Raw genomic sequence first — 17,152 nt, 5'->3', positions numbered from 1 at the left:
AAATAGATTAGAATAACTATGTCCAGAATATTATGAAACTTCTCATATTTTCCTCATTGAATGAATGGAGATCCAAAGGAAACTGCAGTAATGTTGTTGTTTATTTGTGCATTACCATACAGTATATTTATTTATTTCATTTATTTATGATTTTTACAAAGTAGCACTGATTGGGAGAGAAAAACTAAGGATACTCCTTGTACTATTTCTCTCCTAAATTTAGATAACATTTTAAATGTTCGAAATAGGGTTATGGTTTCACTTTTCTAAAATTTAGTTCATTTTCACTAAAAAATAACGAATACTAAGAATTTTCAATTTCGACGGTTGAAAACAGAATACTTCTTCTTCTTCTTCTTCACTTCAAGGATTAGGTTTGTTAAAGAACCTGTTCCGGCACCCATCTTTTCCTCGGTCTTCCCACGTCTCTTTTCCCAGTAGGTTTATAGCATTTAGCCTCCAAAGGTATTCGTCCAGGAGGCATTCTATTCAAATGACTGCACCAATTCATAAAACAGAATAAAAACCAAAAATATCACACTCAAATCACCATTTAATTGTATTGTGTTCCAATTAATTGGAACATTTTTGCGTAATTTGACAAAATCTAGAGCCAGAAAAAACACAACTCACTATTCAGAACATTTATATTCTTTTGTTATTGATAATTATTCAGCTTTGTAATTATCCAGCTTTTCAGAGAATTCAAACAAAGGTTATATTATACTAAATGAAAATTATTCTCATCACTTTTTCTAAATTACATCATTAGACTCTACAGTCCTGCATTGAGCTTAGCCTGGAAATTGGACAAGAAAATTACATTATCTTGACACAATGTCCGTGAAAATTCATACCGTGGTTATAAATTAATACAATACAACAAATTGAATGAAAAAGACTAAGAAATTGTCACAAATCACAGATTTATTGATACTTAGAAAGACCGGTTTCGGTTATTACACCATTGTCAATCTATGATAAACTGACAATGGTGTAGACTAATAACCGAAACCGGTTATTCTAAGTATCAATAAATCTGTGATTTTTTACAATTTCTTAGTCTTTTTCATTAGATTTGTTATATTGTATTAATTATAACCAATGTATGAATTTTCACCGACATTGTGTCAAGATAATGTAATTTTCTAAATTAATACAATACAACAAATCTAATGAAAAAGACTAAGAGATTGTCAAAAATGACAGATTTATTGATACTTCGAGAGACCGGTTTCGGTTATTACACCATTGTCAATCTCTGATAAACTGACAATGGTGTAGACTAATAACCGAAACCGGTCTTTCTAAGTATCAATAAATCTGTGGTTTTTGACAATTTCTTAGTCTTCTTCATTCAATATGAATAATTACCACAATATCAACTTCTCAACTACACAAAAAAAATACAACAAATATTGAGCATCGTCAATACAAATCATACTGTAATGGGAATAATACAATATCAAGTTAGACAAATTAAGTATCAAATGAGGAACTTCTGAGTGAATCCCGTGTTTCTTCTCTGTCAAATATAACTTTATGATATTCATACATCCAAATCCAAGATGTCAAACCAGACCCAATATTCATCCGATCACAGGTTGAAAAACGCGCACACGTGAATCAACACAACCCACCAGCTCAAAGGAGGCGTATTCGATTTGAGCCTGCCAGACGTTTAGACAGAATGTCAAGATGTCTGTCATCCAAGTTGATGCCAATCAGTACCGTGCCTAACCTCGGGAGATGGCTTAGTATGATGGGGGGATGAGGCAGAGGGTAAAGAATCATCCTCTGTCACTCCAGCCTACACATTCAAAGTCTTCTCAGTCAACGACGCCAAATGTCAATCTGAACTTGCATGCATGTTGAGTCAATCATAACTCTGTGAGCAATGTTGAGTCACTCATTGTTGCCTCATAGATCAAAGCAACTCAAGTCAGCCGATGTCTAATGACATACTGATTGCACTGCCGATGATCGGGCGTGCTGATTGGTTGAAGATGGAACAATGTAGAATAGGATGACAATTCAATTTATTCATGCTACGAAGGATGAAATGTAAAATAGGATGATAATTCAATTTATTCATGCTACGAGGGAAATGCTGGAATCGAACTATAATATTTATTTTTCTTGGATTTACCAAGGTACAATCAAAACCAATTACTATTGCATATTTTTCTTCATTACCTGATTCAAAATCCTTTATTCTGCCTGACATTCTTTACAATGTATAAGTTCGTCAAAATAAAAAAATACAGTGTACATAATAAGATACATAACACAATATCAAGAATAACAATAGCTCAGAGTATGTATATACAAGTAGGCTAAACAGGGAGATTGACAAGAATAGTAACAGCATTCACATATATGACACACCTTACAGTACACAACTTGGTCCAAAATGAGGAACAGCCCTTATATTGAACATTCAAAGTATTCAGTCAATGAATAATATGCTCTCTCCATCAATTTATTCTTCACAACTTTCTTGAATTCCATTTTTGGCAGCTCTTTAACATCTGAGGAAAGACTCTTGTAAATTTTTATGTGCTGAAATAGGTGGCTGTCCCTTGTTTTAGAAAGCCTTACCTGTGGGAATGAAATATCATTTCTATGCCGGGTTGTGTATTCATGCTTGTTTCCCCGACATGAGTAAGATTTTAAATTAGTTTTGACATGCAGCAAGCTACTCATTATTTAAATTGAAGCGAATGTCAATATCCTCAGTCTTCGAAAGCTTTCACTGCATGACTCTCTGTTTCTCAAGTTGTCTAACACTCTCCTGCAACAGATTGCTACACTTATCGTATATTTCATTCTTTTAAACTCCCATTTTCACATAACACGATAACATTTTCCCTAGAATACGTTCTGATGAATAATAGCTACTGGTACAAAATAACAAAAAATGAGATGACAACATGCATGGTAAATATTATTCTATCTCATCTAGTATGCATCCAGTATCCATCTCAGTGTATCCCAACGTTGTTCACATTTTTATCATAACAACATGACATCCAATAATACACCGTCACGGATAATCTTTGATTGAGACAGTATGGTGCCTTCCATCTCAGTGTATTCTCATTTTTATCATAGCAACATGACACAATGATAATATGCTTTCATCAATACCTTTTGATTGAGAATCTCTGAAATTGAGACATTCGGTGAACTTCGTGCAACTTCGGTTGCGATCGGGTGTAAGTTTGGGGTAGTGACAAGTGAGGGGCTGTTTCCCGTCAGTAGCTTAGCGCGAGAGCGTCATACCGGTCACGTGATCACTCTAGAGCGAGGTTCGCTTCAAATTCGTCAAGTTCTTGAGTTAAATCAAGTTTCGAAGTTCGTGAGCTACTATTAATACTATACTACCACTTGTAGTCACTACATCAAACCGTAGATTAAAATTAATTGTTTTACTTATTGTTTAACTTGGAGATAAGTTTTATTTTCATAGTTTTCTCATGGAATAAAACTATAGAAGTACACCCAAGAACAATAACTGAAACCGTCTTTAAAAATACTACATTTCTATTTTGATATCAAACTCCGCTGAATAAAGCAAGTGCTGGTTATAGCAAAGTTTTTAGCATTATTCATTTTTAATTTCTTGAGTTTGAACAACAGTGTTACGTAATTAGCAGTTTTTATGACAGTTGAGTTTTTTAATATACTGGACCTCATCCATGTGAATTGTGTGTCTTGTGTGTCGTCATACTATCATAACTTTTAGTGAATTATATATTTTTGCGTGGAAAATGTATCATACAAACGCAGTTGTCTCAAGTACAATATTGATGTACGCGTTTATGTGTGGGAGGATTTTCGCGTCGTATTCAACAACAGGTAAAATTGAAAACTATTACAATTAGTATAAGTTGAATGAATTAATATGATGTACATGTATTGATGTATGATGTACATGATGTACATGTAAATGTATCCAATTTTTTCTCAAAGAGTATGAAAAACTCAGTTATATAAGTACCAATTTTCAGTAGTATGCTATGGTATCCCATAAGGCATGTTCGAAAGTTCTCCCAAAAGAAATTGATTTATTCTATGATGTTTGCAGTGAGTCTTTGAAGTTGTTGTTCCTCATCATGTGATATCAATTGATGTTTTGTATTCGTGATTTGTTCTCCATTTCCATAATTTTCTTGATGTCCTAGAATTTCAACTGATGAGAAACAAATTTTTTGATAATAAATTCATAACTCAGAGAAATTTTTCATTAAATATCAAAACTCTCCTATCCTTTAGTCATTCACCCTACATGTCCTTGAACTTTTCTTTTGATTATAATTGGTACATTGGAATAGCAAGATTCTTGATTCGGATTTCACATTCCCTGGTGAACTCAAACAAAAGTACTTAGCAACAAAGTAATGAAAACACTGTAGATTGGTCCTATTGGTAAACGAATGATCGTTTGCCATTGGTCTAGATAAGCAATCTCCACTATTTATTGTTCATGCAGTGATTATAATACCTATGAATTATTTAATTAAACCTTTTTAATGTAATCTTCTCATTATACAATATCTGCATTTATTTCTTGTTTGTTATGAAAAGAAATTAATTACTTCAATTTTGCAACCCATAATTAAACGTTATAATTAACCCACAAACATAGTTCTTAATGTGATTTTCAAGTGAATGGCTTCTACTCACGATTTAGAAAGGTTCCGGAAGGAGTTTCCGTGAATTATTTTCCACTGCATCGCGTGGGTTATAAGTAGACACAGATGAATAAGAAATTTTTCAATTTCTCGCACAAAAGTTATTTGATTGATGGAATGAATCAAAGTTCTACTCTTCTACACTTCTATCGATCGAGAAGTCACGTGGTTTCATTTTTAGTGGTACAGTTCTTCTCATTTTTAGCATTTTCAACAATCATTAGAATTTTCACTCATTTCAGTTTGTCACAGTACAGATATTGAGTTGGAAGGATTGAATATAATTAAATTTATGATTTATTTATTGTTCCGCTTCTTATGGTGGAGAGATCTAGATCTTGTTCTATTTTCCTAAAGAGGAAGCTTAGTATGTACCTCCACTTGATTCCACTTATGAATCAGTGTTTAATGTTGTATCTTAACCATTGATGAAAGTATTGCGACTAAATTTAAGAATAACCTCAAGTTCAGAATTAAGGTGAGGGAGGAGTTGTTGCAGGATTGTCCTTATTCCAGTGAGAAATTCTTTTTGCATTATGGAATGCAAAGATTGACGACTTAGATTATAATTGACAAATCCTTATACCCCTTTCATAGGTGGTCAGTGGGATGAAAAATGAAAATGAATTAAAAAAATGTATCTAATATTTTGACCAACACATTACATTATTCAACTTAGAGAATATACTTGAATTGAGACCACTTATTATTAGTGGATAAATATTATTTGTGTAGTATTTGTGGAGGGGATATTGCAGTATTTATGTGATATTTATGTGGAGTATTGGAAAAAGTAAAGAAAAAGTAAGTAAGTATTGGAAAAAAGTTTCGAAGGTATTGAAACTCCACATATACTGTATTTAAATAACGGTATACCGGATACCCTTTGTTACAACATTGTTAATCTTGTTCCGATGAATATGAATCAAGTACACACTAGAATGATATAGATTAGTGAGCAAGCAATATGATTCATAGATGAATAACGTACATTATTATTTTTGGCGTGAGGCTTGTATTGTGTGGAGTCCAATAGGAAGTTCAAGTTCGCGTACAAAGGTAATCTGTCATTGGCCTAGATGAGCCACTCCCACAATTGTAAATTCATTTAAACAGTGACAGCAATCACTGAATGAACAATAAATAGTGGAGATTGCTTATCTAGCCCAATGACAGACTTTCATTCATTGACCAATCATACCGTTTTTTCATTACTGTCTTGCTTAGTACTTTTCTTTGAGTTTACTAGGGATTGTGAAATCTGAATCTAGAGTCTTGTTATTCCAATGTGATAATTTCCAGGGATCATTATTTAATGGTCTAACTATAAAATATTATAGTGGAATGAAATTGAAGTTAAAAATAAAAAAATCCACCTTTTTTTTAAAACTGTGTTTTTTATTGAAACGCATCGTTTTACTTGTAATTCGAGGAATGACAATTCTCTTATTTTGTGCTCCTCCAAATAGTTTTGTGAAGAGTTTATCGAGTCAAACTTTCAACTGGGAATGAGAAACATTTATTTGCTAATCATACGAGAAACAATCATCTTATAACTTCAATAAATATTTCCTTCGAAAGTCATTTTTTTCATATTACATTATACCTCCATATTGCCAAAGAATACAGCATCGTATTCTGTGCTTATGCACTACACTCTTTCTGTGTTGTACTCTGTGATATCGCCCTTGCATGGGCCTAGCACATGTGAGAATCATCCTCATCAATAAAATCGAAGAAACCAGGGGATAAAGATATCCAGAAACTAGTTACAATGGATAGGCAATATATTATCAGTCAACTCATGAATACCAACACTATCTATCAAGTGTATAAGTCCAATATTTATTTATTTATTTATTTATTCGTGGACAGAATCACAAATCATATAAATATGATTAGGAAGGAACAACAGGCTTGGCCCAAATCTATTCCATTCCCAAATTTTGATAAATTAATAAAATGTCCCAAAAATAGGTTATGTTTCTACTGTAAAACGTTCAAGTTCAATTTTCGTCCAAAAATATATAATAAGCTAAACATTTTAAATTTAGAGAAATTAAAACACCAAACTATATTTAAATATAACACTTAATTATCACTTCATAATCAATTAATCAAGTTATTTTATAAAATTTTGAACCCAAAAATACACACAACTTCTCTCACTAAGCACAGCTGTTGAATTATAGAGCAAATAATGCTCAAACTGAGTTAAACTTTTCAAATATCAAGTGAAACAGTTCATTAATGCTATCCCTCAAACTTAAACTGTCTCCATCTTCGATTATCACCTCGTAATTCCCATTTATCGTATTGGTTGAGGGTAATGTTCTGAACAGTACAGTCATGGAACCTAGTTATACAGTGATACTTAGATACATGCTGTATGGTTTATAGTTTCGGTTAACTTGTTTTTCTTGGTAGTATGATAACTTGAAGTGCGGCTTCCACAAGTGCCCGACTTTACCAAGTCAGTAGCGTCGTATCAGATCGCAAATTTGCTTGAAGTAGCATCATCGCTTTCCCTGCTATAAAATTCAAATAAGCTCTTCTCCCATCAACAGAAAAACCTGCTGCTACTTTATAATATTCAAATTAGTAGCTCCTTTTCATGCTCCTACCATCCAAGGGTTGATTGTTGAATGCTGATGTGATGTATTCAAATTTAGAGCCCGCAATAATAAATATTGGCCTACTTGGGAAAGTTGAAAATTTTGAAAAAACAAAAATCTGTTATCGAGGCTATGCTATGAATTTTCATTACTCAAATTGGAAGTTCTCTCTAGTAACTAATTAGAACTTTTCACAAACAAAAATTGACTAAAACATTATCCTGAAGCGTGGAAAATTATAGTAGTAGGAACTTCAAACATGAAGTTTGAACTTTCATCAACCAAGTTGTTAACAATTTATACTCGTATATAAGAAGCTTCTGATTAGAACCTCCGATAAACAGAAATAAACTGGAACATCATCCTCAGGCCTGCATATTATGCTTGGCGATTGTCGTAGCTGAAAATTCAAATAAGAAGTTTAAACTGTAAATTCCAACAAATTTTGAACATTTTGTTTGTTGTAGTTGGTTTAACATTTTCTATCCTATCAACCTAAGCAGCATGTTCATTCCGTATGTTATTACTTTTTTGAAAACTTGTTTCAATTCTTTGTTCAAATTAATACAAAAATCATTTTCCACAAATGAATTGAGCTTATTCATGTTTTCCGTTGTGACATGATCTGGAAGTGATGCTTTTGAAAGATTCGAACTTTTGGTTGAATTGTTTGGTATCATCATGATCTTCATTTTTTCCGCAGTAATCATCAATTGATTCGTCAATCATCAATAATTATAACATGCACATTTCCTCAAGTATTGGGGAGATAAATTTTCATGTCCATCCATCTCTTACCCATCTGTACCATATCAATCAGACAGAACCCTATATAACTAACTTATTGCAATTACTTTATAATAATAATTTGTTTTATTCAAATTTTTCTCATATTACATAATATGATAGTTTACAAATTAGAGTGATCATGAAATAATAACATCTTATATTTATCACATACGTCGTGATAATCTATTTAGATCTCCATAATCTATAATAATAACAATGATAATGATAACTGTACAAACTGAATTAATCAATTTAAATCTCCTATTATTATAAAGATTTTGTGGCTACCCCATAAAGCTAATTTTAGTTTATATTGGGTTGTTGTTTCAATACATAATAATAATAATGATAATTTTTATAAATGGAGACAACAGGCTGGAACAAATTTTGCCTCATTCACACAATACAATATTCACAACACATTATACAATTTGAAATGAAAGAAGAAATATACAATTAATATGAAAGAATACAACTAATCAGATAATTCTTCAAAATTATATTTCTTATATGTGAATATTTCCTATTTTCGTTATAATAATGTGAAATACTTCTTCTATGTTCAGTTTTTATGCATCTAAATTTGAAAATCTACTTTGTGAAAATACTTGAGGACTGAAAATTCTGTGAATTGAAGAACTACGAGACTTAACCTATTTCGGACTATGTGTTATCTAAATTTGAGAGAGGAATAGCACAAGGTTACTTTATTTTTCCTTTCCCTATCATTCTGATAATGTACTTATTGTATGAATGAATAATGAATCACTGAAGTAATCGTAAACAATGATAATTGGGGTCGATAATAATTATATGCAGAATTAATTATACTATTCTGTGGGTGGAAGTGGATAAACGAATAAAAACTATACCACGTGTTCGGACTGAGCGTTCATGATGGTTTATGTAGAACCAGGCTGTGTGTATTTGTTTTTCATTCCAGATATAAAAAATGTTTATAGGCTTTTCCGTGACAGAAACTCGACTGAAATAGCAGTTTCACTTGAATGATGAGCTAATTATGAGTAGACTGTGTTATTTTCCGTCGCATTAATTTCAGTGGAAAGTGAGTTTTAATAAAGTGAACCTGCAATGTGACAAAGGCGCTAACTCTCTGCTCGTAATAAACTCGAAATAAATTATCGGGTCGGACGTATCTCGTATCTGTAGTAGGCATGAAAAGTTTATCTAATGATGCCTATAATTAAAGAGGAGCGAAGACGCTATTGTATGTCGTTTTGGAAAAGCAGACCTTCGGCGATGGCGAGTGAGAGAGAACAAATCAAGCAGAGTGAGAGAACAAATCAAGCAGAGCCTTGGCTGTTTGGCACTGACTCCCATTTAAACAGAAATAATGAGCACTCTCTACGAATTATGAGTTTCTCAACAAACTAAGAACATCGAATTTGAACAGGCTGACTCGAGTCGGCTTGGGCAACTTCTGGCTATGGTTACTGTGTTATCTGTTGGTGGTATGGTGGTGGAATCTTGAAGAGAGTGGGTGGGATTGTATGGAGGACGCTGTGAATGAGAGAGTAAAGAGTTGCGAGTATATTACATTTTTTAATTTATATTTTTCAGACTCGGTTCTTATGTCATTAAGGCTTTTGAATGATTTAGTAATTTTTTATGATAGAAATCTTAATAGATGAAGAAGAAAGTTTTTCTTCTCCAGGAAATTAATATTAATGAATGTTCAAATTTTAATACAATTTAAATTATTTTCTATGTGTCTACTAATTTTATTCAATTAAAGGTGAATCTTATAAGGCAAACATTATCTTTCCTTAAAGTGAAATTTTCAATATTTTTCTTTTATTGTGTTATAAAGTGTTGTTTTATTAGGTGATAAATTCATAATTTCAGTTGATACTAGTTTTTGGACTTGTATTTGTAGGTAAATCAAATCATAAACTCTGGAATGTTCATTTTAATTAAGGTTCTGAGCAGTTTTGGGCGAATGCCCGTTATTTACACTTGGATTGCGTCCTATAGTTCATAATGATAAATAAAATAAATGTTGGCTGGCGCACAAGTTTCCAACAATACTAGCCGAGCTACTATATGAAAAATTATATTTGATTCGCAAACCAAACGAAAAATATCATATAAGTTAGCATCATTTCAATTGAATTATTTGTGAAGAAAGATCCATTAATTCTGATAAAAAGAATCAGTAGTTTAAAGATAAAAATCTATATAAAATGAGGATTCAAAGAATGAAAGATTTAATTAATTGTAATCAATAGATAACTCCTGTTTTAGCTTTTGATGAATTGTAGGAAGAGTTAGAAATTAATGCTGTAATACATTTATTTACAGCGGTTCATGTGTGTCCCCAAACCAACTTCTTGTACTACCACCCCTTTGGTTCCGCAACTTTATGTAAAACCGCTTCAAGACACCCGTTCAGACGACAGGTCTAGGGACGTAAGAGGACGTCGCCGTCAAGCCAAATTCAACCGGTAAAAACTCACCGCCAAAAACAAGGTACTGTAACCCGACGATAAAGCAACGTACAAACCAACGAAAGTGCAGTGTAGTGAAACAAAGGTTCATTCGAGAATGTCAATAAAAAGTGGGGATTCAAAATTATTATGAAATGGGTTATATGGGTTAATATCGACGAAATTTGGGTTCAACGGGTTTTTTCTTTCTTGAGTAATTTCATGTTGAAATGATTGGTTATTTTATGACTGATCTTGTTTGGTTTTGTGACGTATTGCTATCTAAACGGGGATAGTAATGCGCCCCCGAATCAGATGAAGAATGTCAACAAGGTAACATGATATTGTGTTTCTGTTGTTCGATTTTAGCTGCCAATGTTTATTGAAGCTGTTTGTATTTTTCTATTATTTCAAATTGTAGTGTTATTCTATAGTATAAACCTATTAAATCAGGCATGGCAAGATTAATTGAAGTTTTCTTGACTCTAGCCCGTTCACCTGCATGAATTAGGTATAGACTCAGGTATTTTCTAGATGTGTCGGCCTATTTCTAAATTCTAAATTTTATTCAAAAGTATCTTCTTAGGCACAGTTTAGAGGATATTGTTCTAACATTTTCTGTAATTGGCATGATACATTCATTCGTTATCATATAAGAAGAAAGGTTACAGAATAGAATATAATACGTATCTATTTCATAGAAAAAATACAACGATAGTAGATAGTACTTATTTATAAAAACTCAGCACATAATGGAACTAAGTTCAACCAATAGACTTCCTATAGTGAGGTCCACGTTATAATGGCAGTGAAGGAAGATAGGAGAAAAACGTTGCCAAGTCTCTCCATTTTGCCACTGAGTGTACACAGCTGTTACTCAATTCATCCCATTAAATTTGATCTAATAATAATTATAATTTCCTTGATAAAATAATCAATTTCATGTCAAATCAATCAAGAATAATATATTTTTTTATAATTTAATTCAAAAATTTGCTTCCATAACTGAGGTCAGATTTTATTTTTATACAAACCTGAAATGGTGGCTATTTTAAAAAGCTGTGATACACCAATCGGAAGCTCAAAACAACAGGAATTAAGATATTTGGTAGGTATTCTATTTCAATTTCTTTTAAAAATAAGAGAAAAATAGAAATCCCATTGAAAATAAGTAATTTCAATGGAAATAGTTTTGAAATAACCTTTCAATATTAGTTATACCGGTACGAGTAGGTTTAACCTATACGTCTAGGCTAACTGAAGCATGGATGAAGTCTAGATTAGAGCTGTAGCTATCTACTTTTAAAATGTCATTACAGGTATTTTAATTTGTGTTTCTCATACGGTAATGTCTAAAAAATATTTAATTGATTCAAAAATACATTTTAAATCAATTATACGACTTGTGTACTAGAGTATTTTGATAGAATGAAGAAAAAAAATGGAGTCTGAGAATATGGTTTGTTCAGTTTTGTACAGTCACTGTCAAAAGTAAAAATAAAATATTCTGGAAAACAGACAACATCGCAAAGCTAGAGAGAGATAGTACTATCTGTTTTGTTGTATGATAGAAAAGGACAGCAACAGTATTGTCAATCCTACACTGCCATTATAACGTGGACCTCACTATAGCCGTATATATCATAATATTAAGTATTACATTTTATTATTTGCTCAAAAAACTGTTGAAAGTACAAATAATAATAGGTAATTATTGAAGCGATTATCTGAAATTGAGCCAGAAATAAATATTATTGAGCTATTTCATCTATCAATTTATAACTAAGAAGATGAAGAAATTGGAATAAATGTTGATTCGAATCTCGAAAATGTGAACTTTGAATTATACGAACTTGATGCTCTATGAATGCCAAACTCGTATTTACCTAGAGATAGATTGATTAGTGATCATGTGTGAAGGAAGTTTACAGACGATGGAGAAGTTGAAATGAGGGCGAATTCGTAAATCGGGAATGATATTTCCTCTGTACGTAATTGATACTCTATTAATGAAGTATCTCTTCGTACGTGATGTTTTATAGTTCCGGGTAGTATATTGTGATAATCCGTTATAAAATTTCTTTTTAACATTCTATTCGTGCAATTGATGTTGAGCTTCCAAAGAAATAAAGATTACAGAGACAATTTTTTTCTTTCGCAGTTTAAACTATATTTAATAATATAAGTATATTTAAAGAGAGGAAATGCTACAATCAATCAATAAAATTACTTGATGATGGTGATTGAATGTGTGTGTATTTGTGTGTGTGTGTGTGTGTGTGTGTGTGTGTGTGTGTGTGTAGGCTGTTTTCTCCTCCTATATCCGATTAAACCTCAACGGACAAGTGCTTCATGAAGCACTTTGTGAGCAGTTATTGTTCACATTAATATTATATTATATATTATTATATTATATACTATTACTTACAATCTATTATTAAATTTTAGATGGATTATTGTTGTATTTGTCTAGCTAGACTCTATTTGGTTTATGTATATGTATTTATGAGTGTGAATAAATTTGAATTTGAAAAAAATTGAAAAAATTTCACCCTGATTCTCATCAAGATACAATTCCTTCATAACAGTTTTGCTCTTGAAATTAATCAAGCAAAACTTCAGAATCACGTTTCTTGAGTTGAATTACATATTAAGAGTTAGCAATTATTGTATAATTATTGTATTTATATTATTATTAATTTTCAGTAAGGAATGATCTTTATTTGAATTGATTGTGGTGGATTGCATTTGTATTGTATAGTTAAATGTTTGTACCTACTTTGTGGAAATAAATTTGAATTTTGAATTCTCTAATGTTTGGAATAAAACTCATAATCATACTTTAAAATTCAAAATTTTCATTGAATTTTTTTTATTTATTTGTGAAACATGATTGAAGTTAAGTGGGGTGAATGGATCATTAAAGTTGTGCCATAACCAATTTCAATGAGAGCACCTAAAAAGATCAGATCTTGAAGGAAGAAATTCATTCGTTATCGGTTCATCACGCCTTTAAGGAGTTGTGACGAGTTATCACCCTCATTAAACTACTGATCAGAAATAATCAGAACTAGCTCTCAAAGTTGTACTAGAAAGTTCAGAACTCAAAAGACAAAGTTCTTGAACTTTTGAAGAATTAATCGTTCTGAAACTCTCTTTCTTGTCCCTGAATCCATTCACCCCTAAGCGATTCTGTCAACACTATCGATGAATTTCGCAACTTTGCTGAAACTGCGAATTCACAAGGCTATAAATAGTCAAACTCATGTCAAACAGCTTCCCTTATAAGTCATGTTAATTCTGCACCATTCAATCAATGCTGACAGTTTGAAGTGGTTCTCACTATAGTGCTGATGGTGACCAGAGGAAAGACCAAAGTGCGTACTTTCAGAATAGTTGGCCAGCTAAACAATTCTACCAACTCGGCAGGGTATCACGTGCCTCGAGCGAATTTCGGCCAACTTTTGCTCGATCGAGTAGCCTCGAGTAAAAACTCGCCGAGCCCCGACCAAATTCTGCAGCTTGAGCAAGCATGTGTGTTGGTTTAATTTACTTCGACATTCTCTCAACTTTTGGGTCGATCAGGTTGAACACATTCAGTCATTATAGACACATACAGGTAGTATGTAGTCAATAAACCTTCACACATAGCTCCTGAATATGTTCTAAATATAGGTTCTCATGTGTGGTTATCCAATGAACATGTATCACAACATGTTATCCAGAGCATGAACACTGCATCCAATAGTCTCCCAATATTATGCAATACTATTAGCATGGGAGTACAAACCCGAAGGAAAGCGAGGCATAGGAAAGAAATGGATGTCGGTACAGGCCAATAGAGCCTAATCCTTGTAAGAAGATGATGCACACTGTACAGTGTAGTTTGATACATGATAATGTATAAATGTGTCACATGTCAATCAATCAATCAATCAATTTTTTTTAGAAAAACATTTTTACATTGTTGGGCTCTGCTAAAGCCGTGGGCTTTTCAGCAGGTGCCAGATCAAAACAAAATTATTCACAACGTTAAATTAAAATTAAGTATAAATAGAATAAATTGGCTTATTCGTCGTGAATTTTCAATTTACGATAAGGTATTTATTTATTTCGATTTTCACAACATTACATTTCATCAAGTACGTAGCCTCTAATAGCCTCTCTAACTATTTAGCTATTTGAGAGGTATACAGTTAGAAAATTTACAGACGATGATTCTATTATAACTCTTTGATAATTCCAATGAACACAAAGTCAACAACAGAAGTTCGAAAAAAGTTCAGTACAGATTGTCGATACACTTTTTCACCATCCCACTTTGTCACAGTATTCTGATACACAGGCATTTGGAATTTGCTGCCAACTTGATTTCATCGTCTCAGCCACACATACACTCAGGTTAGTACCAAGATCTATACAGTGTGATGAATTTTTTAAATAGACCTCATGAGAAGAGAGAAAAATTGTGATTACCTTTTAAAATGAAAAAATTTGCTAAAGGAATAGTTAGCGACCGAGCGATAAAGCTTACTTATCAGTAACTGTATATTAGATAAGAGTACCGTTCTGTACCGAATATTTTCTAGAAAAAATTATTCAATAAAATTATAATTATTCTGCAAATAAAGCACGAATTATTTACGAATTGCTCACTGATTTTGAGGTTACACTTTGTTTACTATCGATCAGATGTTTTTAAAACAGTTCGAACGCAGCTGACTGATTCAAAGTATTGTCAAATGTCATGCTGGCTTCACGCAAGATATAATACCATTTCTAAAAATTATAAAACTATCAATAAAGGACCAAGAATTTCGAATAAAAAAAAATAAAATGTATGTATTATCGTTGAAATTATTTATTATTTAAGAAATTATATTATATGTCAGGTCTTATTGTAACTAACTAGGTCATAGCATGAACAGTATATTATTGATAAAACGGCAGAAATTAATTATAACAGTCTCAAACCTAATAAAAATTTTGTATAAGAATATCAATTTATTAATAATTAATTCAACTGAACCACATGGTAATTAAATCTCTTTGGCAAGCCTAAGCCAATCATAGTGCATAGAAATAGCACCAAAAAGGTGATCGTTTGAAAGCAACACATGTTAATCTACTATCAGACAACAAACCTGCCTTATCATATACGCTAGCACATGTACATTGTATGAGAGGAACTATGTCTAGAAGATTAAGCAGTTTTAAGAATTACATAAATTGAATTATTATTGTAATTAAAGGAATTATATTCTACTGCCTGCCACTGACGTCACGTCTACGTCACAATCGTTCTACCAATGGCAAATTTTTATGCAAATTTATTACATCGAGATTCTCAGAAGAAAGGTCTAGCCAAGAAGCTGAGAGAAAAGACAGCACTTCCCTTTTGAAATCCTCACCGTTCAGATCTCTTTATAGTTACCAAGACCTATTCGTAAAATTTTCGTTCGATTTTATATGTTCTATTTGTGAGCCGATATTTTAGGCCAATCTGTTTGTTATTTGTAAATTTATTTTCATCAATCGATAAATTGAAAAGTTTAAAGTAAATTATCCCTTAATTAATTTGGTGAAGGAAATATTAAATTAAAATTCCACACGTGCTGAAACCGAAGCCTGGATTGCTGCCAATCAAACGATTTCTGATCTAAAGAAGAAGACCACGACCGCCAAGGAAATTCACGTGAGTTATAAGTTTAAAAGGGGCCCCAATCTACGCTTCGAAAATATTTCAGTGCAGAAAAACATAAAATTTTCTTCGTTAAATTATTGGCCACGCCGACAAGCGCTTATTAGTTGTTAAGAGCCTAGAATTTGTTCAATATTTAATTTATACCAACTTGTAGTTGATTAGCTATCCTCCGCTGCCAGAACCACGACCCCGAGCATTTTAAAAATATTTTATAATTCATTTTTTCATTATTTTTTCAAAACTGTTAAACTTTATCAATTGTAAAATTCTGTCGAATCACGCATGGTATCATGCAAGCGCAAGAACATTTTTAACTCTTTTGTCAATGCTAAATTATTATCAATCTGTAAATCAAATTCTGAATCTGCACTGTATGATCATATATTTTATTATAATATATTCCAGTTTTGTTAATTCGTTTTCTGAGTTCGATTATTTCTTAAGCCTGTCAATTATTGTGTCTGATACGTTCTATATCATCAAGAACCGATCTAATACGATCATTGAAATAATTGAATTAAGCTGGATATTGGAACAGGTCTAAGTGGATGTAGCGAGTGGGGTCAGATCGAGATATTTATTCTTTGTCCTTACCTGCTCATATATCAGCTTTTATCTGTTACCACCTCGACTTAGGAGCGAACACATCATTTGTACAGCAGATGCAGCCAGAGATCATATAAACTCCTACAATAGAGCTTAAAACCCGACAAGACTCTGTTCTCGAAGTATATTCTGAATGATATTTGGTCCAAATACCGTATTTTAATCCTTCAGAACTTATTAGAGACGCAGTCCCGTAAATTATCTACATCGGGATTTTTGCTCGACCTGTATGATTTTGTATGCTCATTCTTCACAGGTAATAATTTTAAGGTATCCGTCTTCAGTGTTTAGCGA

At 32.3% G+C, this 17,152-nt stretch overlaps 1 protein-coding gene across 1 annotated transcript in view; it reads left to right on the top strand.

The window, feature by feature from the left end:
- The first annotated feature begins 3,706 nt into the window (after window positions 1-3,706).
- LOC111049693 (hemicentin-1-like) overlaps window positions 3,707-17,152 on the top strand; it is a 440,149-nt gene continuing 426,703 nt past the window's right edge. The window contains exon 1 of the mRNA XM_039426347.1: window positions 3,707-3,861. Coding sequence (XP_039282281.1) covers window positions 3,774-3,861 — 88 coding nt within the window. The 5' untranslated portion in view covers window positions 3,707-3,773. The remainder of the gene's footprint in view (window positions 3,862-17,152) is intronic.

Source organism: Nilaparvata lugens, chromosome 4 (genome assembly GCF_014356525.2).
Source record: "Nilaparvata lugens isolate BPH chromosome 4, ASM1435652v1, whole genome shotgun sequence".
NCBI lineage: Eukaryota > Metazoa > Arthropoda > Insecta > Hemiptera > Delphacidae > Nilaparvata > Nilaparvata lugens.
The sequence above is the reverse complement of the archived record's forward strand: the minus strand, read 5'-3'. Positions and strand labels throughout refer to the sequence as shown.